The sequence below is a fragment of the Arvicola amphibius genome, chromosome 1 (assembly GCF_903992535.2).
Source record: "Arvicola amphibius chromosome 1, mArvAmp1.2, whole genome shotgun sequence".
Lineage (NCBI taxonomy): Eukaryota > Metazoa > Chordata > Mammalia > Rodentia > Cricetidae > Arvicola > Arvicola amphibius.
Window position 1 is genome coordinate 300,910 of NC_052047.1, and position 25,125 is coordinate 326,034.

Consider the following 25,125-nt stretch of genomic DNA (forward strand, 5'->3'; position numbering starts at 1 on the left):
GTAGAAACTGGGTTTGATGTGTTCACATAGCCTTCTGTGCCTACATTGCCCGTTCCTTGAGTCTCTGAAATTGCTGGAAACAACAGGCTGTCACTTGCTAGTGGGAAAGATGGCTCACTGGTGGGTTTGAGGGAATCTGGGGAAGCAATGAGGCTTCTTGGGGACATAACTCTTGACCTACTGTGGCTCTTTCCTGTAGTTATGACTCTGGCAGAGTATGACCAGCCCTATGGTGGGTTTCTCGACATCCTACGGGGCGGGACAGAACGGCTCTTCACCAACCTCAAGGATACTTCCTCCAAGGTCATCCAGTCTGTGGCTAAGTAAGTGTGAGGGCTGTCCTATCCTGTTCTTTGCCTGTATGGAGATTTCCCCAAGGCAGTGTTATATACATTGTAACCCTCTGTTAAGGCTGAGCCGGATACAGGTTTGAGTCTGGGACCTTGTCTTAGTTTGCTTTCTGTTGATGAAACACTGACCAAAACCAGTCTGGAAAGGACAGTGTTTATTTAAGCTTACAGGGTTAATTCTGTCATCAAGAGAAGCCAAGATAGGAGCTTAAACCAGGAAAGTCTGGAGATAGGAACTGAAGCAGAGACCATGGAGGAATGCTGCTTACTGTCTGTCTTTCTATGGCTTGCTCAGCCTATTCTTTTATGTAGCCTAGGATCCCCTACCCCATAGGCCAGTCTTATGGAGGCATTTTTCTCTATTGAGATTTCCTCTTCACAGATAATCCCAGCTTGTGTCAAGTTGACAAAACACTAAGCAGCACAAACCTGAGGCCCCTGTCTGTAGGACCCAAGACAGAACTGACTTCGTGCACCATCAGCTCAGGATCTTCTTAGCTCTGCCAGTAACTGGCATGATGACTCTGTTCTTTTTCTTTGGCATCAAATAGATGAAGCAATTACAGGGCAAAGTGGCACCCTCCAACATATTCTCATTGCTAGAAGGCAGTCACTCTGAGAGACCTGGGACACAGTAGGTGTGACTGTGTGCTTAGGAAAGTCAAATCATAGCCCAAGAGCCTTGGTGAGTGTTCCAGAACAGCACTGTGTTAAAGGTTGCTCCATCAGCTTTCTGGAGGGAATTGTGACTGAATGCTCGGGTAGTCTCACTGGCCCTTAGCAGTATGGATGCTCTTGCTGCCCAAGGGAGTCTGCTGCTGTAGTAAGCACCACTGGATCATAGTGCTTGTAGTCCCCAAACTTCTACAGTTGATGCAACATCCTTTCCTTTGTTTTGGGGTGTGTGTGTGTGTGTGTGTGTGTGTGTGTGTGACTGTTTTATGTTCGTAGCCTTAGCAGTTTCATGTGTTTGCCCTGTGCCGGTGAGGGAGTGCACATGGATGTGCTACATTGTGGAAATAGTTACGTGAGCATACAGATGCATATGCCTTCTGCCTGGAATATATGCTTAAACCACTGGGCATGTCCAGCCTTTTGATACTGTAACATGATCTCTGTCTATATTAGGGTTCTTTAAAGGAACAGAAATGATAGAATGAATATCATATATTTTATACAGGTTTTTTTTAGATGATTTACAGGCTGTAATCTGGATAGTCCAGTGATGATTGTCTCGTGACAGAAAAGCCAAGAATCCAATAGTTGTTTAGTTCACACTGCAAAAAACTCTAGTGAGGCAGTCACTCCAGTATCACCATTCGGTTCTGTTGGGTCTGTCTGCTTTTCTGAGTCTAGACTCAGGCGTGATTTTTCCTTTTTTTGTCTTTTGGATGTTTCCTAGAGCTTTATTTAGTACTTTGGCTTTTTCGCTTTCTCTAAAGCACCACTCCTCACCATACTGCTGCTTATTTGTGATGTTGTTGACCTCCATACCCAGGTCAAATGGCATCTCTTTTGTTCTTACAACTTTGAGTTTAAATAAACTTTAAAACCAAAGCAACAACAACTCATGATGTGTTAAGTAAGTTTATGATTTTTTTGTTGAGCTATATTTATAACTGTCTTTGGCTGTATGAAACCTGTGGGCTACAAAGCAGATATAACTAATAAGAGTTACATAACTCCCGTGTTATTAAATTGATTTAAATTAATTTAAATTTTTTTGGTTATATCATATATGAAAATATCCAAATGCGGTGACAGGTGGCAAAAGTGACCACTTCAGGCACTCCTGGTTGCTTGAGGCTGCTTAATGTTTTAGAAGTCAAAATCTGGGCCACCCTGGTCTGTGATAGGTACAAACCTATGTGTATACCCTTGAACCTGTGCCCGGAGCTAAACTGTTAAGGTCCCCTGTACTTTCTCCTAAAGGCATACTGTATGTGGAGCCCTAAGTGATACTCAGTACCTATTGTACACCACTAGGTGTCTCGCATGTGCTTTCCTGTACCTGACCTAATGCTGGGGCATGTTTGTCTTCCTTTATATTTGCTCCTCACTCTGTTACCTTTGTAGCCCTGATTGATATGAAACTCACTATATAGACCAGGTTGCCCTTGAATTCACAGAGATCAGAAATTTGCCTACCTCTGCCTCCAGTATGCTGGGATTAAAGACATCTACCACCAATACCTGGTATCTTGCTTACTATTGGGTTATTGTTTTTGTGAAGAAAAAGACTGGAATTAACTAGTTCTGATATGTGGCCTGTTAGTTTAAATGCCTTTTCCCACCAAAATTTAAACACCAGATAAAACTATATTTAGTACATACTGTTTGTTGTCTCAGAGAGCCCTTTATACCCTGTTAGCCTGTCTTAAATAGGTTCAAATGACATTTGAAACTGTTAAGATTATCATAATCAGTGAATGATGTCAGTGAATTATAGTGTATGTCTGTTCCTTTTCCCACCTGACCCTTTGAATTGACCCCTTGTTGACTCTGCTGATACTAAGTGAGCCTTCTTCAGCTGTCTCTGACTTTCCTGTCTTGACCTTACTGCCCAGTTACAGTGTGCTACTCAAAATAGTTATGCAACACCATGTACCTTCCTCTCTCCTCCTTTCCAACTTATCTTGGCTGTCCTAACATACGTGCTTTTTGGTTTTCAAGAGGAATTGTATGTAGAATAAGTTTGTCGAGTTCTTGCATAGTCGTTTAGGATTTGGTCTGTATTTTTGTCAGTTTTGTGAACCGATTTAGAGGATTGGTGTCTAAGGGTTTTTGGTGGACATGAGCAGTGGTGTCTTGGTCACTTGGGATGTCTTTGTCTCCCCCCAGCAGTGTCTGCTGTCCAGGGCATAGGGTGTGCTCTTGACTCAGTTGCCCATCTAGCCCCTATCTAGCCCCTTAGAGCAGTGGGTTCAATGACTAATGTCTACACACCCTTGCCTTTATTACTGTCAGGATTAGCCCTCAATGTTTTTGCCTTGGAGAATAATTCAGAAAGCAAAAGATGGCTAAAGCCCTTCTGGGACTGCTCTCTCCCACTTTCAGGTGTTTTATGCCACTTCTCATTGGGTGTCAGCTCATACAGCAGAGTTACACAAGACCTTGTGTACATGCACACACATACTTCTCATGGGATGCAGCCTGCCAGCAAGGTTACCTCAGCATTCTAGGACTTGGGCTCCACTTAAAGTTCTTAAGATATAACTGCCAAGTGTGTTTTCTGTAGTGATTAAGTGTTCTTTTCATTCCAGCTATGCAAAGGGTGATCTGGACATATCTTATATCACATCCAGAATTGCAGGTATGTCTAATTGGATGATAGACATCTATAGGGGACTTAGACAAGGGCTCAGTATGCCTCTTTAGCCTCTTTGGTAGCCATGGATTCATCTGAGGTACGACCTAGAGACTGCCCAGATTGGTGGTGGGTAGGTGACCTATGTTGAGCATATTTCTTGGCTTATGAAAAGGGCAAGACCAGTATCAGCCCAGTAGCTGGCATGATTGGAACTCTGAGGGTACAAAGGGAATAATGTAATAGTAGGGCCATGCATATTTAAAACTAGAAAATCTAGACAAAAAAATAATAATCAGAAGAGCTAACTGTAGCTGTTATAGACCATGATGTGTATCAGGTTTTTTGCAAACTTTTCCCAGATGTCTATGATTAGCTTTGTGAAATTTCCTGTGTTGTAAGTCTACACACCTCCCACTGCATAGGCTGAGGGACATAAGAGGGTGAGAAGAGCTTGTGTTTTGCTAGCTACCCGGCTAGGAGGCAAGCACAGCCCAAGATGGCAATCCTTGAGCAACTAACTTGAATCTACTCTGTTTCAGTGATGTCATTCCCAGCAGAAGGTGTGGAGTCAGCGATCAAAAACAACATAGAGGATGTGCGGTTGTTTCTGGATGCCAAGCATCCAGGACACTATGCTGTCTACAACCTGTCTCCAAGGATATACCGGGCTTCCAAATTCCACAACCGGGTAAGTGGCTTTGAACTATTTTTTTATGATTTGAATCTTTCTTTTCCCACTGAAGTACAATTCTAAGTGATGGATCTGCACTAGCCTGGTATGGACAGTGCTCGGCAGGTGCCGGGCGCAGAACATGGCAGCTGCCAGGGAGGTTAGGGCTAGAGGTGTAGCCGGGGCTGGGGATAGGCCAGAGTGTAAAAGGAACTCTCCACACACACACACACACACACACACACACACACACACACACACACACTCTATATGTGATGAAAACCTTGGGAAGTTTGTTGATTCCCAGGAACCTTTGCTGCTCCTGGGTTCCAAGACTGTTCAGTCATATAATCTACTTGGTGACATTGAACACGGGACTTTTCACATACATAATCTGACCCCAAAGCACAGGAAAAGGTAGCTCTTTTTGCAGTACCAGTGAATGAATCTTGTGGCATAGGTCATTCATAGCCGAGAGATATGTCACATGAGAACCCCAGCTGAGCAAAGATGCTCAGAGACACAGGCCACCATATCTATGAAGTCATTCAAACAAGGACAATTCTGGGGGACCAGTGATACAGCTCAGCAGATAAAATGACTGCTGTCAAGCCTGATGACAAAGTTCAGTCTCTTGAACCAGAAAATCAGCTCTTATTAGTTGCCCTCTAACCTCCAGGTACATATGTTCTGTGGCACTTTTGTTTATGTACATACATGGACACACACAATAGTTAAAAAAATAAATTATTTAAAAAAGGACAGTGTTGCTAGGCGTGGGTGGCACACACCTTTAATCCCAGCACTCAGGAGGCAGAGGCAGGCAGATCTCTGAGTTTAAGGCCAACCTGGTCTACAGAGCAAGTTCCAGGACTGCCTGGGCTGTTACAGAGAAATCCTGTCTCAAACACTCACTCACACACACACCAAGGACTATCTTGTAGGCAGGAACATGTGGAGATGCCAGCCAGATTTATTGGGGCTGGTACAGAAACTCAGCTGAGTGAACTTCCCCCCACAGGTCTCTGAGTGTGGCTGGGCAGCCAGGCGGGCACCACATCTCCACGGTTTGTATACTCTATGCAGGAACATGCATGCCTGGCTCCGGGAAGACCACAGGAACGTCTGTGTTGTGCACTGCATGGTGAGTTGTGCTGGCTACTTACAGAGAACCAAAGCAACACTGGCTCTGGGTGATATGGGGAACATTGACCAGAGAAAGACCTCTATACTTACAGCTTTGGGCTTGATGGACTCAGACTCCCTGGTGTTTTCTGCTCCTATGGGATAAGAAGCACTCATAAGGGCCCTTTATGGTGATCTGAGCAGCAATAAGCCACTCCTCTGGGAGAGGGGTGTGCACCTTGAGATAAATGAATTTTTACCTCAGGTTTTCCTAAGCACAGAGTGAGGGAGAAAAACTGGGACACCTTACATGCAGTGTGACACCCAGCAGGAAACACACTTTGGGCTCAGCCCTGCTTTACTGCAATTGTGTTCTGGTTTTTTGAGACAGGGTCTCTACATACCCTTATTGTTCTAGAACTCACTGTGTAGACCAGACTATGTTGTGGGATGTTTTACTCTTTTGGCTTTTTGGCTTTTTAAGGGATTCACCATACCACTCCCAAATAAATCACACACACGGAGGCTTATTACTTGTAAGCCAGCCCAGCCTTAGCTGGCTTGTTTCTTGCCAGCTTTTCTTAACTTCTATTATCCTGACTACCTTTTGCCTCTGGGCTTTTATCTTTCTCTATTTCTGTATACCTTTCTTCTTTCTCCGTGGCTTTCTGTGTAGCTGGGTGGCTGGCCCCTAATGCCCTCCTGTCCTTGTTCTCTTGCTCCCCGTTCGTCTCCTTGTTTCTCTTTTTATACACTCGGCCTACTAGCCCCAGCTGTCCTTCCTCGCTCCTGCCTCGCTATTGGCCGTTCAGCCCATCAGGTATGTTAGACAGGCACAGCAACACAGCTTCACAGAGTTAAACAAATGCAGTGTAAACAAAAGTCACACAGCTGGAAATAATATTTCCCAACAAGGCTGGCCTCTAACTCACACAGAGATCCACCTGCCTCTACTTCCCAAGTTCTGGGATTAAAGGCGTGTACCATCACATCTGCTACAACTGTTAACAAATATTACAACGAGAACAGTGGTATAATGAACCTGGTGATACTGACCTGTATGTAATCTCAGCCACTTGGGAAGCTGAGGCAGAAGGATCACAAAGTAAAGGCCAGCCTAAACAACTAACAAGACCCTGTCTCAAAATGAGTGATAATAGCATTTCCCTAGCAGGTAGGAGGGCCTGGGTCCAGTTCCCGGTAACACAAATGAAGGTAAAGATGTTGATAAGAGGTCTTGGGAAGGAATTTAACATGGTGAGGCCAGCAGGCCAACCTGAGTGGGAGGCCAGCCTGTGTACTTTGTTACTGACTGATATCTTCTGGGCTCTGAATTCTCACTGCACCAAGCATATTACATGTTCCTAAACAAGCCCAGCATGAGGTCCCTCTCTTAGGCTCATAGACAGTTGGGAGGTTTATAGGAACTGCTGTGGGCCCTCATCTTTTTTTATGCAGGGACTATGTGTAAAGGAAATTTATTTCTTTCTCCATTCTAGGATGGGAGAGCTGCCTCTGCTGTGGCAGTTTGCGCATTCCTGTGCTTCTGCCGTCTCTTCAGCACTGCAGAGGCTGCCGTGTACATGTTCAGCATGAAGCGCTGCCCACCAGGCATATGGCCATCCCACAAAAGGTACCAGGTGATTCTTGCTGGGGACAGTGATGCCTACAGCTTTTGTGATGCTGCCTTCACTGTGTTGGACCTAAGGTCAGGTACTTTAGTTTGTTCCAGGCCAAATTAGTATCACTGTGGCTTCTAGCTCAGCCCCAGACCGGTGCCCACAGGTATGCAGCAAGTGTAGACCACAGTTGACTTTCAGCTGGAACTCTCAAGTTGTGATGGCTTCTGACTTGTGATGGCAGCCTCCTGTTGAGTGCCTGGGTACCAGGTTTTCCAATAAACGTTTGAACTTGGTGCGGCCATGTTTTCTGTGGGATCCAGCCTTGTGTGGACTCGGAAGGTTATTTGGGAATGCACTGTGAACCTTCAAACTTTCAAATATGAAATGTTACCCCACTTGTTCTGAGGTCACAAAAATGCATATAAGACTCACCCAGACATTTCTTGTTGACGTAAAGTAGGTCTTTCACTCACCTGCGATGTAGAGGAAGACTTTTGTTTTTTCTTTTTGGTTTTTTTTTTAAGCTCTACATTTTTCTCTGCTCCCCTCCCTGCCTCTCCCCTCCCCACTTCAATCCTCCCCCAAGGTCCCCATGCTCCCAATTTACTCAGGAGATCTTGTCTTTTTCTACTTTCTACTTCATGTGTAGATTATATCTAAGTCTCTCTTAGTATCCTCATTGTTGTCTAAATTCTCTGGGATTGTGGTTTGTAGGCTGGCTTTTTTTTCTTTATGTTTAAAAACCACCTATGAGTGAGTACATGTGATAATAGTCTTTCTGTGTCTGAGTTACCTCACTCAAAATAATGTTTTCTAGTTCCATCCGTTTTCCTGCAAAATTCAAGCTGTCATTTTTTCTGCTGTGCAGTACGCCATTGTGTAAATGTACCACTTTTTTTTTTTTTTTTTTTTTTGGTCCATTCTTCGATCGAGGGGCATTTAGGTTGTTTCCAGGTTCTGGCTATGACAAACAAAGCTGCCATGAACTTAGTTGAGCACATGTCCTTGTGGCACGATTGAGCATTCCTTTGGATATATACTCAAAAGTGGTATTGCTGGGTCTTGAAGAAGGTTGTTTCCTAATTTTCTGAGAATCTTTTTGGTTTTTTAACATAGGGACCCACTGTGAAGCTCAGCCTGAGCTAGAACTTGCTATATAGGCCAGACTAGTCTCAAACTTGCACCAGTCTCCTGTCTTAGCTGCCCTCATGCTGAAATTATAGACATGAGTTGTCATGTCTGGTTAAAAAGCAAATTATTGAGGCTGTGCCTGGCTTTGCCACCTTGTTCATTCTCTATGGGACTACTTCATTTGCTGTAGAGTGTTCCGCCATGAATACAAAGATGACATTTCTTCCAAACACATGTGGAACATTAAAGCAACCTCATTTTGAGCCATTGTGTGTGTGTGTGTGTGTGTGTGTGTGTGTGTGTGTGTGTTTTCAAATTCCTCTGGAACTGAAGATAAAGGTCATTGTGAACTGCCTGATATGGGTATTGAGAATTCAACTAGTGTCCTCTGAAGAGCAGCAAGTACTCTTAACTGCTTAGTCCTCTCTCCAGCTCCAAAATAAAAAAAAAAAATTGAAATTATGCATACAAAAATACGTTCTCGGGCCGTAAGGGTTAATATTTCAAAATAAAACGTCTAAACAACTCATGGGTAAAAAAAGAAGGTAAAAAAACTCAAGGGATTTAAAATACTTTCAAAATATAGTGACAGAATTTTGAAGAGCGACTAAAACAAACCTTCAAAGGGAGATTTATGGCATTAAATACTTTATTTGAGAAGGAGAAATGACTGATGTGTTTGTCCTGTCCCCTGAGGATACATCACATACTTGAGTGACAAGTGCATGTCTGCCTTAGGTATATTGAATATGTGTGTGACATGGTGGCAGAGGAGCCCATCACACCCCATAGCAAGCCAATGCTGGTGAAATCTGTTGTCATGACCCCTGTGCCATTGTTCAGCAAGCAGAGGAATGGCTGCCGACCATTCTGTGAGGTCTATGTTGGGGAGGAACGCATAACTACCACATCCCAGGAATATGACAGGATGAAGTGAGTACAGATTTGGGGTGACTCACCCCTTGACATTTTGTGTCCTCTTGCAGACTTCTGAAGTAGAAACTGTCATGTGTTCTGGTTGACATGTGCTAGGTACAAATGACTGCATGTTGGGCTAAGGGTGGAGGAGAGGGATGTATGTACAAGAGTGCCTTCTTATGCTTAGGAGGCAGAGGCAAGTGGATCTCTGAGTTCAAGGCTAGCCTGGTCTGCAGGGGAAGTGCCAGAATAGCTAGGCATACATAGACAAACCCTGTCTTGAAAAGCAAACAAAAAAGAGTACTTTCTTGGAATAAATATTCTGCTAGCAACCTATACAAACAGCTAGAGAAAGTGTGGATTCAAGTGTTGGGTAAAATCTTAGAACTCTTGTTTTATTTATTTATTTGTCTATTTATTTTAGCTTACATAAGCCTTAATGTGTTCCAGGGAATTTAAAATTGAGGATGGCAGGGCTGTTATCCCGCTGGGCATAACAGTTCAAGGGGATGTTCTCATCATCATTTACCATGCCAGATCCACTTTAGGAGGGAGGCTGCAGGCCAAGGTAAGTGTTGCTAGAGCTGCTTACTGTGTGTTTTGACCTCCTGATTGACCTTACTATCCAGTGAGCTGTAAGGCATTGTTTCGTAAGTATTCGGGCCAGCCCTCAATGCTCTTTGTGTGGCATGGGTCAAACGGGATTTTAGCCTGAAAGGTCAAGAATTTCCCCCTTGAGCATAGGCTATAGTCTTGATGAAGAGCTGTTGTGCTTAGCTTTGGTGCCTCTCCTGCCTCAACCCAAGCTGCTCTGACCCTTATGCAGGCATCTTCTCCACTCTCACCAAGCATTTGGCCGAGAGTACCAGCCTCCAGATAGTGTTATCCTATCTGTCCTGTGCTTTAAGTTGTGTGTGCCCCATCTAGCAGCTTGTGTTCTTGGGGAAGAACTCTGATCCGGGATTAGTATACACTCTCAATGGGTCTCCTGTGCTGGTCTTCTTGTAGATGGCGTCCATGAAAATGTTCCAGATCCAGTTCCACACTGGGTTCGTGCCTCGAAATGCAACCACTGTGAAATTTGCAAAGTATGTTGGTGTTGCACTGTGCTGCTGTTGGAGAGGGACAGGTACCCAGAACCACTAGCTGAACACATGCGTATGGGTCAGTCCCCAAAAAAAAAAAAAAAAAAAAAAGACTAGCGGGTGAAAGACCTGCCACATGATGCTGACTGCAAAAGTGGACATAGGTCCTTGTTTGTTTGTGTGTTCCGCCCCTCACACTTTACAAAGGGCCCAAGTGGCTTCCACTTTGTACCCTGATACCTTTGGACTGACCCTATGCATCTCTTTTAAGAGTTTAGCTAGTTAAGTCTTGATGTGGCATAACCAATGAGTGGCAAAATTTATTCCACATTTCGATTCTTTGTTCTGTGCACAGGGCTCTGCTGGGTACTAAGTTTGGAGGTAACATGCTGGTCCTACCTTCTAGATGCTTGGTCTGCTTTTACAGACAAATGTATGCACAAACTACTGAGTAATATCCCTGTAGGCTGATAGAGGGCTTGTGGGATGCTGTTGTATATACTAGGTTCTAGCTTGTAGTGAGCAGTTCAAGGTTGTTGGTGTAGCCTGTAAGCATCAGAATATATTTTCAGATTCAGGTGTATGGGTCTTGCTAGTGGACTCTCTTCTCCATTGAGCACACTTACCAGCCCTGGGCAAAAAGGAAATGAGTAGTCCAGGAGAGCAGAAGATTTCCAAGGACAATGCCACAGCCATGCTGTGTTCTTGTTCTTTGTGCTTCTCTAGACAGGCCTGCCACAGGTCACAACTTCGGAGATTGTGTGTGTGTGTGTGTGTGTGTGTGTGTGTGTGTGTGTGTGTGTGTGTTTGCTAATCTCTTGCATTTGTCTCTTTGATATGATACTTCACTCTTTTTTTTTTTTTTCTTTTTTCTTTTTTCTTTTTTTTGGTTTTTCGAGACAGGGTTTCTCTGCAGCTTTTTTAGAGCCTGTCCTGGAACTAGCTCTTGTAGACCAGGCTGGCCTCGAACTCACAGAGATCCGCCTGCCTCTGCCTCCCGAGTGCTGGGATTAAAGGCGTGCGCCACCACCGCCCGGCAATACTTCACTCTTAATTTGTTTGAGGCAAGGTCTCTTACTGTGAAGCTTAGGCTCATACCAACTATGTAGCCTAGGCAAGCCTGGAACTCACGTTGATCCTCCTGCCTCAGTCTTAAAAATGCTGGGATTACAGGTGCCTCACTCTTTCTTGCAAACAGTAGTTTCTGTAATTTTCAGCCACCGTGGAGGCCTGGTTAATTATTTTTTAAGACCAAATAACTAAAGAAAATGTAGATGAAAGATTATATGATTTAAGTATTAGAGTTAATGAGCAGGAACTTTTAATAGTTCTGACTAATACTGATATGGTTTGAATGTCTCCACAAATATTCATGCTGGAATTTAATCTCCATTTATAATTATTAAGAAGATTAAAACTTCATCTAACTGATGTGTGGGAGTCTGGCTTTTGGGAGGCTATTAAGATTAGGGCCATGAAGGTGGAGACCTGTCCATTAGCGTTTTGTAAGAGGAAGAGGGCTGGGCGAGGACACTCAGGAACCCTCACCAGATGCAGCCACCAGTCTCAGACCTCTCAGCCTTCAGAACCATGAAAAGCATAAGCTTTTATTCTCTAAATCAGTCATGATATTATTACAGCAGCAGAAAATGTTTCAAGACAACCTATTCAGGAAATCAAGGGGAGGACCAGCAAAGTAAAGGTACTTGCCCCCAAGCCTGATGACTTGAGTTTAATTCCAGGGGCCCAAATGGTGGAAGGAGAGAACCAGTTCCTGCAAGTTGTCCTCTGACCTAATTCAGACTGACTCGTGTACATGTACACATACACACCCATACAAAATAAATACATTAAAATATAATAATTTTAAAAAAGAAATCAGAGAGGAAAGTAGATTTTAGCAGACCAGGAGCATGGACACGAGACAGATGTGGACTCTAGAACTGAAAACAAAACTGACACGAAGAATTTGGGAAGTGTGTGGGCAGCAGAGCAGGCACAGAGAATTGTAAAGAATATATTCTTGAGACCAAGCATAGGGGAGATGAAGGAAGGCTGGACCTGAAAAGATATAAATGCCAGATCTGAAGCCCCTCCTAGGAAAGCAGTAGACATCTAAGCCCGTGGGGTGTCAGGTCTTTGCATTATACAGGGTTTTCTAATAGCGAGAGAAACCCATGCCTCAGAACATAGTAAACTTGATAAAAGCTAGACAGTAACAAGCACATGGTAGGCAGATGTCATGCCTGTCATGGTGACAAGGCTGACTACCATCTGTTAGTGAACTGAAGAGCTAGAGGCCAGAAGTCAGCGCGGTAACATCTTAGGAGTGATGGAAGAAAGTATGAGAATTCTGTATCTAGGGAAAGTGCCTTTGGATGGTGTGATTAGCTTAGCAGATGTGTTCAGGGAAATAGGAATAGTTTATTACCGAAGGGCAGACAGACAAACTGAAAATAAGCCTGAAACTAGTTACAAGATATGAGGAAAATTGGGATGTTCCCTTTAGTAGGTAAAATTGTGTATTAACTACCATAAGAAATCATGCTTTATCATGGGCTTTAAGATTTGTTTGGAACTGGCTATGTTGGCACAGACACATTTAGTTCCAGCATTCAGGAGGTAGAAGCAGGTGGATTCAAGGCTAGCCTGATCTACTTAGCCAGTTCTGGGATAGGCGGGACTGTATAGAGACCCTGCCTCAAAAAAAAAAAGAGAGAGAGAGATTTGTTTGTAGTAAAATACATGACAGCAACACCAAAGAGTCAGGAGAGATAACCAATGAAATGTTTCCTCATTAGCCTCTGAGGCCTGGAAGTCAGCAATGTACTAATTGTAGACTAAGGAAGTATGTTATGATTCCACAGAAAGCAGTAAAAAGAGCTTAATAAAAATAGAGGAGAAGAAAGATGGAACACAGATATGATTAATCTGGGTAAGATCAGGGTGGAGAAATAAAACAGAACCAGAGGAAATGGGCAGAAAATAAGCAAACCCGTCCCCAGTGTGTCAGTCTGATTCTGCATGTACAAAATAGGCCACATGAAAGATGATGCTCTCATGTTGTTTAAACAAACAACTAAAAAGAGACCTCAAATGTGTGTAGTTTACAAGAGCCATGTTTTAGAAATATACATGCAATGATGACTAAAAAGGCTAGAAGTGGTGGAATGGCCACTACCTCAGAAACACAGGCTAAACATAGTCACTGTCAGCAACAGCTGGTGCAGACCACGGTGCAGTGTGATGCTTTGAGAGGAAGCAGTGTGGTGTGATGAAGGGAGTGAGGGCAACGGCAGGCCATTCATGTATTTGTGGGCACCCATTAACAGAATGGTTAAACTACATTTGCTGTCATGTCTTTTTTTGGCCAGCAGAACAAGTAAATAAATCATTATATAGATCTTTAATACAGTGACTTGAGTTTCTCAAACTTCAGTAACTAGAAAAAAAAAAAGAAAAACAAACTTGATTTCTCTTGTTTGAAGTATCCAGTGTATGGTACTGTTGTTTGAGTTTGGGGGAGCTTCCAACCACAGAAGTATGTTTTGAGTACATAAGCCTGCAGTAAGGCAAGGGTGTTGACAAGAGCAGCTCCACATAAGTGCAGCAGATTGCTCTTCAGAGCAGCTGAACTGTAACTGTAGAAAAGAATTGCAAGCAAGACCATCAGATAGATCAGCTTGAGTGGGTCGGTCTCTGAGGTGTCCTGTGATTGAGTGAGGGTCCCAGGTGAGTTTCAGTGCATCATACTACAGTCACGACACAAGTCAGAATATTGTTTACAATGTACTATATGTGTGAGAATACCCTTCACTTCTCACTGGGGCCTAGACATACTGGTATCCACCTTCCAGGGCCTGTGATCTGTCTTAAAGCCCAGCTCCTAGCCCCTGCTCACACACCCTCATTGTGCCCTCACTGCCCTGCTGGCTAGGCTGGGAAGTCTCAAGGTCAGTTGGGCAAGGAAGTTAGAAATGAGCTGTGCCCAGAACTGTCATCGACCTGTCTTAGAGGCTGAGCCTGCCAAGTACATAGAATACTCTCCGTGGGTTCTTCTGCCTTGTCCCTCCATCCTCATTGATGGCAAGTTTTAGCCTTTCCTTCCTGTAGCCATCAGCTACATGTAAGCTGTTTCTGCCTGGCCCCATGTAGTTACTGAGTCATGTCCCAGCTGAAAGACACAGTTTGGAGGGAAAACCCTGTCACAGAGCCAAGCCACCTTGCTCTGCCTGTGCTCTCTAATATGCAGACGGCTGCATCCCAGGCAGGAAACTGGGGATCTTAAACTCACCTGCATGCTTATTTTATAATAGTAAGAAACAAAATGAACCATTGCTTTGCCACCCAGGTCACCACTCTTTCCTCCTCACCTCCCCAGCTTTCCTTGCACAGTAGTATTGATAACTACAGTAACAGATTCAGAGAAGCCCTTGGGACCAGGAATACATGGCCTCCCTTGGCACCCAAGACACCCCTGAAAATGGGTCACCACTGCTGTGTGTGTTTCTTAGATTTTGTTAGCAATGGTGTTGTTGACAGGTACAAAATTTACTATAACGTACAGAGATATTATGTGGCAAATGTGTTATAAACCAGGGTATGTTTGTGACTCTGGGATGTTCAGAATGTAGGATTTCTTAGAGCAGTGTGGAGCTACCATGTCAGGACAGTTTGTAAAATGATTAAGGTTGCTGCCTGCAGAGTGGCCTGGCTCATCATTCTCCGCTCCGCATGCTGCTGTGATGTCTGAAGACCCTATGACCTCCCAGCTTCCTGTTTTCTGCCTGTTCCACCCTGGATCGTCAGCAAGTCTTTCTCCTAGTTTCTAATAACTGAACCCCTGAAGTCCTGGATTTACGATTATCTATTTGGGATTTTTGCCAAGGTGCACATATTTTTGTAAAAATCTATTTAAGATTTCAGAGTACCTAATTTGAACCATTCAGATATCTGCAGTATGTGTCTACTTAGGAGTGAGGAGTGAGACCTAGGGCCTCTGGTCAGGGCTATCGGTCTGCTTTGTGAAACTTGCTTACCTGTCTTCTTGGATGTAGGAGTCATGGCAGCTGTCCTGTAGTCTCTCTGAGCACTTAGCCTCCCATAGACTTGGAGAACACAGAAATCTAGCTTATTAGTCTTTTGCATTGACAGCCAGGGAAACCCTGCCCTGACACTACGGGACCTGGGGAGTGACCCTGAGTACATCAGCCCTGCTGTAAGTGCCTGTGTCCCACAGGTAGGGTGGTTATGTGTCCACTTCCTCACCAGCTGTCTGTTATCCTTTCTGCGGATGCTGAAGGACTTCTGAAACACCCTGGCCACTACTCACGCACTCCCTCTCGGTACCTGTAGGTATGACCTGGACGCTTGTGACATTCAGGAGAAGTACCCAGATCTGTTCCAGGTAAATCTGGAGGTGGAGGTGGAACCAAGAGACAGGCCCAGCCGAGAAGCTCCACCTTGGGAGAATACAAGCCTGAGGGGCCTGAACCCCAAGATTCTCTTTTCAAGCAGGGAAGAGCAGCAGGACATCCTGTCAAAGTTTGGTAAGCAATGTCCTGACTCTCTCAGTGTACTTACACTTCTAGGAAAGATTTACAGGAACAGGTACCTTTCCCCCTGATTTGGGCACCACTTCCTGATCTGTGCTTTCCTAGGTGCTACAGAAGGTAGCAGAAACTCATTGTTTCATAAGATGCAGCTATGATACCAAGAAAGGGTGACACATAACACTGTGAACCTGAGGCCTTTCATGGGTTCATGAGCCACACGAAATACCTGGGCCTGACATGGGTCCAGCAGGGAAAACAAACAGTTTGCTCTGGGAAAACAAACTCTAGAGCAGTTGTTCTCAACCAGTCAGTCGTGACCCCTCCAGCAGACATCTGTCTCCAGAAATGTTTACATTACAGTTCGTAACAGTAGCAAAATTCCAGTCGACACTAAATGGTCACAGCATTAGGAAGGCTGAGAACCACTGCTGTAGAGTGAGATGCTGTTGCTCTCTCAGTACATGAGCCAGGAGCTTTTGGGGTCAACATGAAGCTGTGACTGGAAGGATTCCCTCCAGAGTTAAGTTTGCACCATAAGCCAACTCGGGTCATATGCTCTGGGCATGACAATATAAATGCTCCATTGAGAGTGGGACAGCTTAAGACCTGAGGCTTTCGGCACGGCTCTCCACTCAGCATAGGTGTCTCCTCTGTTTGTGTCAGCCCAGTTTCTACAAAAAGTGGACAGGCTGGGCTTGACTTGCTGCCTGCAGCTTCTTTATCGTCTGGGTTTGTACATTTTGTATTTTTAATCTGCAGACAACTAAGTATTCTTAAGAGGAATATGTGTGTGTGTGTGTGTGTGTGTGTGTGTTCTGTGAGTATGCTGTGTGTGCTCATTGATGTGACACAGCATCTGAATAGAAGGATGGTGGGAATCTTCTTGCAGCCAGACCTTGTTTTCAAGGAACTGGTACAGGTGTCCCTATGGCCTGCCTGCCCTGTTGCTCTGGCTGTACCTTGCCCAGTGTTGTGCCTGGCACAGGTAGCCTGATGCCAGCCTTTTCCTGGCAGGGAAGCCAGAGCTACCCCGGCAGCCGGGCTCCACAGCTCAGTATGACGCTGAGGCAGGGTCTCCGGAGGCCGAGATCACAGAGTCGGACTCACCGCAGAGCAGCAGCACGGACACCAACCACTTTCTTCACACGCTGGATTGGCAGGGTAGGCATAGGGCACAGCTAATTCTTCATCCTTCCTTGGGGACCAGTCTGTCCAATGCCCCTGAACTCACTTGTCACCACTAACTTTTGACATCAGGTTCTGTTAACCACACAGTTAGAGCATTCTGCAAGGGCCATATGCTAAGGTCAAATACTTAGGTTAAACTTCATAGGGACAAGCAGAGTTGAGGTATCCTTAGAGGGACTGCAGATCCTACACATTGGCCTGCTGTGGGAGGAATTGTGTTGGTGAGGATCAAACCCCAGGCCTCATGCATGTCTGAAAATCCTCTACAACTGAGCTACACATTTAACTCTGTGCCTGGCACATAAATTAAGAACAGTTTGTATATTCTTTCAAGATAGCAATAGACACACACACACGTACATATATGCCCATAAAGCCTGAGGTATCAACTTCATTTCATTACTGATTTGGAATTATTTGCTGACCAAGTCCCTGTAACCATAGTCTTATTAGCAGACCCAGAGGTTCTTAAGAAGCAGAGAAGGGGCCTTAATAGTAGGATAAACTGAACCATGGTGGTTGATCGCATCTCCATCTGGGAGTCACATTATTTTTTATTGCCTCCAGTTTCTACTGAGCTTCTTAGTCCCTTCTTCATATCTCATAGCCTAGGTATTACAACTAAATACCTAGGATCTTCACCTTGACCATTCGCCTCCTGGACATATCCCAGGGTATACCACTGCCACTCACTCAGCAAATGACATTTCCCCTAAGAAGTGCTATGGTATGACCCCTGCTAGGTTGTGATTTACCAAGGCTATCCATAGAGATGGAGAGGCTAGCAGGTGGACCTGTTTGAAGTTAGGCTCAGGGGGGAACTGGAAGAAAAATCCTAGAACCTTGGCTTCTTTGCTGTTGGATAGAACCCAGTATTGTGGTTCCAGGGTGGTCTGTGAATTTTAAGCCTCAAGACACGTGCTCTGAGGCCCAAGGTTGGCCACGGGGGTGGGCATGAGGATCCTGGTATTGGCTGTGTGGTTGCAACCTGGGCCCTACTGAGGCTTCTGGCTATGGCAGCTTGTTCTGCTCTCTTACGGCTACCCCAGCATGTGAGTCAATCAACCAATGGTTTTCTTTCCACAGAGGAAAAAGAACCAGAGACTGGTGCAGACAATACCTCTCCTAAGGAGAGTCAGTCTGTTCTGATTGCAGACAGAGATGGAAGTGAAATGTCAGATGAAGAAGAGCCTCCATTCCCCAGTGAAGAGAGGGAGCCAGGGTCTGGAGAAGACACACCAAGGCTGGCAGCTGAGACCAGACAGCAAGACTTAATATTTGATGTGGGCATGCCTGCTGCCCCACAGGAGCCTGCACCGCAAGAAGAGGGTGTGGATCTCCTGGGCCTGCACTCTGAGGGTGACTCAGGGCCTGCTGCCCCCTTGCAGACTTGCAGGGTCCCCTCCAGCAACACTGACCTGTTGAGCTGCCTTCTTGAGCCATCTGATGCTGCTCAAATGGGAACTCCTGGTGACCTGCTTGGTGGTGAGGCTCCTCTGCTTCTGGCAAGCCCAGTTTCTCTTCTTGGGGTACAGAATACCCTACAAGGACACTGGTGTACATTTCAGCTATGCATAAAATTGGTTTCATAGTAATGAATCAGGGTTAACCATTCCTGCCATGTAGAAAAAGGATCTTCACTGTCATATTGACATCTGGAGGGAGGAAACTGCCTTCTGGAGAAATTGCTCGTAGCTACATCAGTTCCTACTCACAAGCCAAGACTGCCTGCTTTAGCTTCAGGGGTGATGCTGTGTCCATGGGAGAGTCCTAAGCTGTGGGGCATTAGGGAGGCCATGTATCCCCAGGTGGGCTGCTGAATGGTCTGAGTGCATATGTCGAGGAAAGTAGAGGCCTGAGAGCAGGGCTCCTAGGATACAGGCTAAGGTATAATGCTTGTCCCTGCCCTCCCTCTGTTTCCTAGTGGACCCATTTGACCAACTCCTACTGTCATCCAACTCAGATGCCCAGCCCTGCTCCAAGCCTGATCTTTTTGGAGAATTTCTCAATCCTGACTCGGTAGCTTCCTCAGCTGCCTTCCCATCCACCCACAGTGCCCCGCCCCCATCCTCCAGCACTACCTTCCTGCACCTAGGTGAGTATGGCCATGATGACTATTACGTAGAAGCCACAGGCTTATGCTTGGAAGGGCCTAGGAACTTCTACTTCCTACAGGCCCCTGGGGATAGTGCTCAGGGGCAGATCAGTGGGCAACAGGGCCTTCTGTCTACTGCAGCTATGGTGCAGTGGGGCTAACATACCCCTTGGTGACTTTCCCAAAGTCTAGGGCGTCTCAAAGCCTGACAGGACACATAGGTGTCTTTTTCTCATCTCTTCAAGCTGTCTCTTCAAATTTGGGACAGGTTCCACCACTGTTTACAGGCCTTCCTAGTGGGCATTTCTCTGACTCTGGAATTGTGGCTGTGACTAGAACAGCTACTTCTGCCAGAAGCTTCTAGGAGTGAGAGGACCAGGAGGTAGGAATGACAAATTAGGAAACAGAAGAGTCCAACTTTAGGAATAGGCAGCAAGACGTATAAAGGCCGGTGTGTGTGTGTTGGAGCAGCAGGCATAGCCCATTTAGACAGAAGTTGGGGTCTGGGAAAGGAGAGGCCAGGCTGTCACTTTAGCCAGATCTTAAGAGAAAGCTTAGTTCTTTTTCCTAACAGAGTCGATGGTCACTAGGGTATGTTCCAGGGGACAACTGACTGCCCTGAATGCCTTATGGTAGAAAGTATGACATGTGACTGTGCCATGCTGGGGTGGATGCTTGACAAGCAAAGGGCACAAGGACTAGTTCCAGATTTCAGGGAGCTTTTGAACATGGCTGTGAGCCCCTTACTCATCATGGACTATGTATGGTAGGTCTAGAGAAAGGCAGAAAGGCTCTGAGTGCCCTTTCAGAAAGGCAGTATACAAGTGTTGTTATCACTGCCCTGTGAAGATGTTGCCTGATCAGCCTAGTAGCTGTCTGCTACATCTTCAGGACTATCTAGCCCAGCCAGTTCTAAGCACCAATCCTTTGAGTTCAGAGTACCAGCTACCAGGTGTCTGAGCAAGGCATGGCTTCAACTGCCTAGCCGTACTGGTCCCTTGAGTTGTGTGCTGGACCAGCAAGTTGCCTTCTGCTTGTGTCTGGGGATAAGAGGGGTTGCCAAGCATCATGTGAAGTGAGAAGGCACATACACCAAACCCTGCTTTTCTCTGGCTCCTTCCAGGGGATCTCAAAGCAGAGCCCAACAAGGTGATAGCTTCATCAAGCCACCCAGATCTGCTAGGAGGATGGGATACCTGGGCTGAGACTGCTATGCCTGGTCCGGCCTCCATGCCAGTACCAGAAGGTATGACCATGGGCCCCACTGTTAGCTGGGTTCTCAAGATGGTTACTGTGGCCATGGAGTCTCCACATGCCCTTTTGAGAAGAGCTTGCCTTCCAGTCCGCCCAACGTGTGATGACCACAGAGTTCTCTGTCGTTTGTTCGATGGGAACACAGACACTCGATAATTGCTTCATCCTTTGTTGAGTACAGTCGCGTCTGGTCCTCCTATTCTTCCATGCTGTTCCTTTTTCATGAAGGCAAATACGTTTTGGAACATAATTCCTTGCTTGTGTGTAATTGGTTGCCCTGTTTGTTTGCCCACGTTTTACCTTCATGTTTTTCTGTGTTCTCTGAAGGACCCTTAGAAAGACTGTCATGTGTGCCATGGCTACTGGCATATGCCCTGTCGGTAACGTGGATTACAAGGAGTGGTTCATATTTGTGAATATCCATCTGATCTTTTTGTGCACCTACAGTTCTACCTTGCTGGCACATTCTGATCCAACAGTTCTGTTTGCAAAGTCTTTGACACATAGCCCCCTCTGAATACTATTTCCTCAGTTTATTTGCTCAGGAACAAGAATTTCTATCTTTTGTTTCTCATTAGCTTTGTATTATAAATTTAAAACATTTTTCTAGTTTAGTAAGTATTTTTTAAAAGTTGTACATTTATTTTAATGAGTCAGCACGTGTGTCAGAATGCCGTTGTAGAAATCCGAGGACAATTTGTGGGGCTCAGGTCTCTCCTGTCATGTGAATTCCAGGGATCAAATGTGAGTCATTACGATTGGCAACAAGTCTCTTCACTTGCTGAGCCACGTGTTAGCCCCTGTAGGTGCTTTCAGTTTGCATTTCTTTATTACAGATGGGGTTGACTATTATTTTGTATGCTTTTGGTTGTGGGGTATTTTTGTTTTATACAGGATTATTTCAAGTTCTTTATTACTCCCTTTTTACATTGGAAATTTAAAAAAAATTTAAATTTAATTTTTAAAAAGGCTTCTACGTGGTGTTTATTTTAGGGGGATGCAGGGGACAGTGTGCTTATCATGGCAGGCATGCAGAGATCAGAAGACAACTTGGGTAACTCCGTTCTCTGCTTACTACCCAGGCCCCAGGGATTGTAATGTATTAGTGATTGAACTCACAACATTAGGCTTGGCAGCAAATGCCTATACCAACTATGTCATCTAGCCAGCTCATATTTTTTAATTATTATATGCATGTATTTGTATAGTGTATGTGTGTGTGGATTTGCACCTGCTGTAGCACATGTGCATGCCATGCCACACATTTGGCAGTCAGAGAACAACTTTTTGGAATTGTTTCTTTCCACCTCGTTGAGGCAGGGTCTCTCATTTCTGCTGCACATACTGGCTTGCAAACTTGTAAGCAATTCTCCTGACATGTCACCAAGTGCCAGAATTACAGATGCATATATCTATATCCAGCTCTTTCACAGGGGTCAGCCTCAGGTCATCAGGCTTACATAGAAGCACTTGTACCTGCTCAGCCACAATAGTTTTGTTTTGTTTTGAGACAGGATCTTACTGTGTAGCTCTGGCTGTCCAGGAACTCACTAGACCAGGCTGGCCTCAAAATCAATAGATATCTGCCTGCTCTTTATATATAGATAACTCTCATTTTTTAAAGGATTTTTTATGGGTGCAAATGTTATTTCATGGGTGCTGGGATCTCATGATTGATTGATTTATTGTCTTTTGCATCATGCATCTCGATCCCATTTATCTCTCCATATCTGCATATCTACCCTCTGCCCTTGCAACTCCTCCAAAATTAAAATTTAAGATAAAAAAAAAGTGTTGTCATGGAAACTGTAGTGTGACAGTGAGTATACAGTGTACCCTTTTGTCCGTGCATCTTAAAAAAAAGTCTTGTCATGGAAACTGTAGTGTGACAGTGAGTGTACAGTGTACCCTTTATCCATGTCATGGAAACTGTAGTGTGACAGTGAGTATACAGTGTACCTTTTGTCCATGCATCTTTACTCAACAAGTGCTTTCAACCTTCAAGCCGTCTGTCCAGCTCCATAGCCATCATTTTTAATGACTAGATAATATTTTGAGTAGTTACACAATAATTATTTCAAGATGTTATGCTTAGACTAGTCTCAAATTTACATTATTATATCATAAAGGAAGTCACATTTTAGATATAAAAAGTAGTACTATGAAGTCAAAACAGTGAGGACGTTTTCTGGTTCTTGGTACCAAATGTTCAGTGATTTCCGTGAGGAACAATATAGATGCTGGTGCTAGCCACTCTGCCATGTGTGCCTGTGTGTTCTGCTCACTGTCCTTAAAGAATTACCAAACCTTGAGTGGGGCCTTCGTTATCAAAAGGGAGGACCAGGGACTTTGGAACACTGTCATTCATTCTATGCTGTGCAGGTCTAATGGCCTTAATCCTTTTTCCAGGTACTCTCTTCTCTTCTGGAGGTCACCCAGCCCCACCAGGTCACCACCCCAGCCAAACCAAGTCTCAGAGCCTAGACCCATTTGCTGATCTCAGTGATCTCAGCTCTAGCCTCCAAGGTAATGAGGGGCCAACCCTATTTGCCAAGAGGCTCATTTTCACCTTCTACTACTCCTGTGTCCAGGGACCCTGGGAGCTTGTGTCTGCTTCCATTCTGAATGCCTAACTGAAAGACTAAAAATGGGAGTTGCTAGAACTAATGTTGCTGCATAATCCTCATGGCCATGCAGTGAGTGCACCAGCTGACTCCAGGAAGTAAGGACAATCTAGGAGTTGATGAGGTTCTGCTGAGTACTGGTGTCGCATCAGCATGCACTTGACAAGGGTCAGTCACTCCTTGCAGCGTCCATGCCTGTCTTGGGGCCGGCTCACATTTGTGTCTCCTGTCCTCACAAGCTGAATTGCCCAGACACCATCTCTGGTTTGCTTTCTCAGATGAATCTCCCTAGGACTCCTCGGCTACTTTGTCAGTACCTCTTCTTCATAGCTTCTGAGACGGGAAGTACGCTAAGCTATATAGGTGGGGCATGTAGGGTTTCTGGTTGAGGATATTGTCAGGATGCTTGTTGTCAGGTCACTTGCTTGCTCTGTCACTCACTGAAGCATGACTGGCCATAGCTCAGCTATAGCACCACACTGGGCACCTGACATCCTCATTTCTAGTTCCTTATCCTGTGAGTTCCCAAAACTGATGTTCTGGGTGGGCCCTTCTCCTCCTTTCTGACTTCACTCTGTTCTTAGGTTGAATGGGGAGTTCTTCTCTTAATCATGGTGTTAACATCCTTTGTGCTATTTTTTTTCTTAATGGTCCCCATTTTTTTTTCAAATTGTACTATATTTCTTGTATCTTCTAGAAGTTTCTGCTTGATATCTTTGTTTTTCCTATCCCTATGTGGATTTGGGGTTGATGGGTCTGAACACAGGGTGGGGCTGCAGGCATCTTCTTAGGAAAAGTGTTTGCCTTTTGAAAGTTAAGGAGACCTGTCTGGTACTGGACAGAGCTAGCTAGCCCTCAGCTCTTTTACACCCTGGGAAAACAGCAGCCCTAAAGGAAACCAGGCTGAAAACTCAGCAAGCCCAAGTCACAAATAAAAATGCAATATATACCATGCATCACAATGGCTGCTTGACTGTCCTAGGCCATACTTGGTAGCACAGAGTGCAGGTTCTTCCAACAGGATAAAAGAATTGAAATCACGGTGTATTCTGGCCTTCAGAAAATCAGTGATGGTAAGAATACAAAGGAAAACAATGCCTTAAATAGCACATGTGTCAGCAGGGAGGCCCAGGAAATAGCTGTGTTTCACTGCACTAAGGGGAATACCTTGCATCTTAGAGGGACCAGGCACATAACAGCTGGGGGTGCTAGAGTGTATAGGTTACATGCTCTAGAAAAGATGAACTAGCTGGGCTTTAATTCCAGTACTTGGGAGGCAGGAGCAGGTGGATCTCTGAATTTGAGACCATCCTAGTCTATAGAGAGAGTTGCAGGACTACACAGAGAAACCCTTTCTTGAGGGGAAAAAAAAGAAAAGAAAGAAAAGATAGAATATGTCGTCATGACAAATGACACCTCAAGGGGTTTGAAAAAGAGGAGCAAAATCCATAGCAATCTGGAAGAAGAAAAAAAAATGTTTTTAACAAATTAAACAGGGACTGGGAATTTATGTCACTTAATAAAATGCATGCCTAGAGTATACAAGACCTTGGTTTTAAACTCTAGTGCCAAATCAAGTGTAGTGGTGGTACACTTAAAATTCCAACACTTGGAAGTAGAGGCAGGAGGATCAGAGAAGTATAAGGTTGTCTCTGGTTGCATAAATGAGTTGAAGGCTAGCCTGAACTACTTGAGATTCTTGCTCAACAATGAAAGAATCAATGAAATAAAATGTTGCTTCTTTGAAAATAGCAGTAAAAATTTATTGAGACTGACCAAAAAGGAACTATAGCACAAGCCATCCGTGTCAGGAATGGTCAGGGTCTGTGGGGACCTAGAAGGTGGTGAAAGAAGAAAGTCAAGTGCTAGGAGGGAAACTGGCAGCATCCAGATTGCAGATCTCTCACAGGTAGCCACTACCAAACTCCAAGCATGAAGCAGGGCACTTGAATAGTTTGTCACTATGAAGAATGAATTCATAATAAATTTCTCAGAAAACGGAATTCCCCAGCCTCCAATGAGTTCACTGGAGAATTTTACCAAATGTTTATATGACCAGTTCCACATAATCTCTTAGAAAGCTTAGAAGAGAGGAAACTGACTTTCCAAATTATACAGTTCAGGAAAGAAAGCCTGAAGACAGACATGGACCCTTACAACATTAGGGCACAGAATTTTTCAGAGGATTAAAGGGCAGC

At 44.7% G+C, this 25,125-nt stretch overlaps 1 protein-coding gene across 1 annotated transcript in view; it reads left to right on the plus strand.

The window, feature by feature from the left end:
- Gak (cyclin G associated kinase) overlaps nucleotides 1–25,125 on the plus strand; it is a 54,705-nt gene that overhangs the window by 23,007 nt on the left and 6,573 nt on the right. The window contains exons 11-24 of the mRNA XM_038339937.2: nucleotides 200–323; nucleotides 3,614–3,663; nucleotides 4,200–4,348; nucleotides 5,352–5,474; nucleotides 6,955–7,088; nucleotides 8,947–9,141; nucleotides 9,577–9,694; nucleotides 10,135–10,214; nucleotides 15,567–15,760; nucleotides 16,781–16,927; nucleotides 18,041–18,439; nucleotides 18,879–19,049; nucleotides 20,173–20,295; nucleotides 22,713–22,829. Of these exons, the coding sequence (XP_038195865.1) occupies nucleotides 200–323; nucleotides 3,614–3,663; nucleotides 4,200–4,348; nucleotides 5,352–5,474; nucleotides 6,955–7,088; nucleotides 8,947–9,141; nucleotides 9,577–9,694; nucleotides 10,135–10,214; nucleotides 15,567–15,760; nucleotides 16,781–16,927; nucleotides 18,041–18,439; nucleotides 18,879–19,049; nucleotides 20,173–20,295; nucleotides 22,713–22,829 (2,124 nt within the window). The remainder of the gene's footprint in view (nucleotides 1–199; nucleotides 324–3,613; nucleotides 3,664–4,199; nucleotides 4,349–5,351; nucleotides 5,475–6,954; nucleotides 7,089–8,946; nucleotides 9,142–9,576; nucleotides 9,695–10,134; nucleotides 10,215–15,566; nucleotides 15,761–16,780; nucleotides 16,928–18,040; nucleotides 18,440–18,878; nucleotides 19,050–20,172; nucleotides 20,296–22,712; nucleotides 22,830–25,125) is intronic.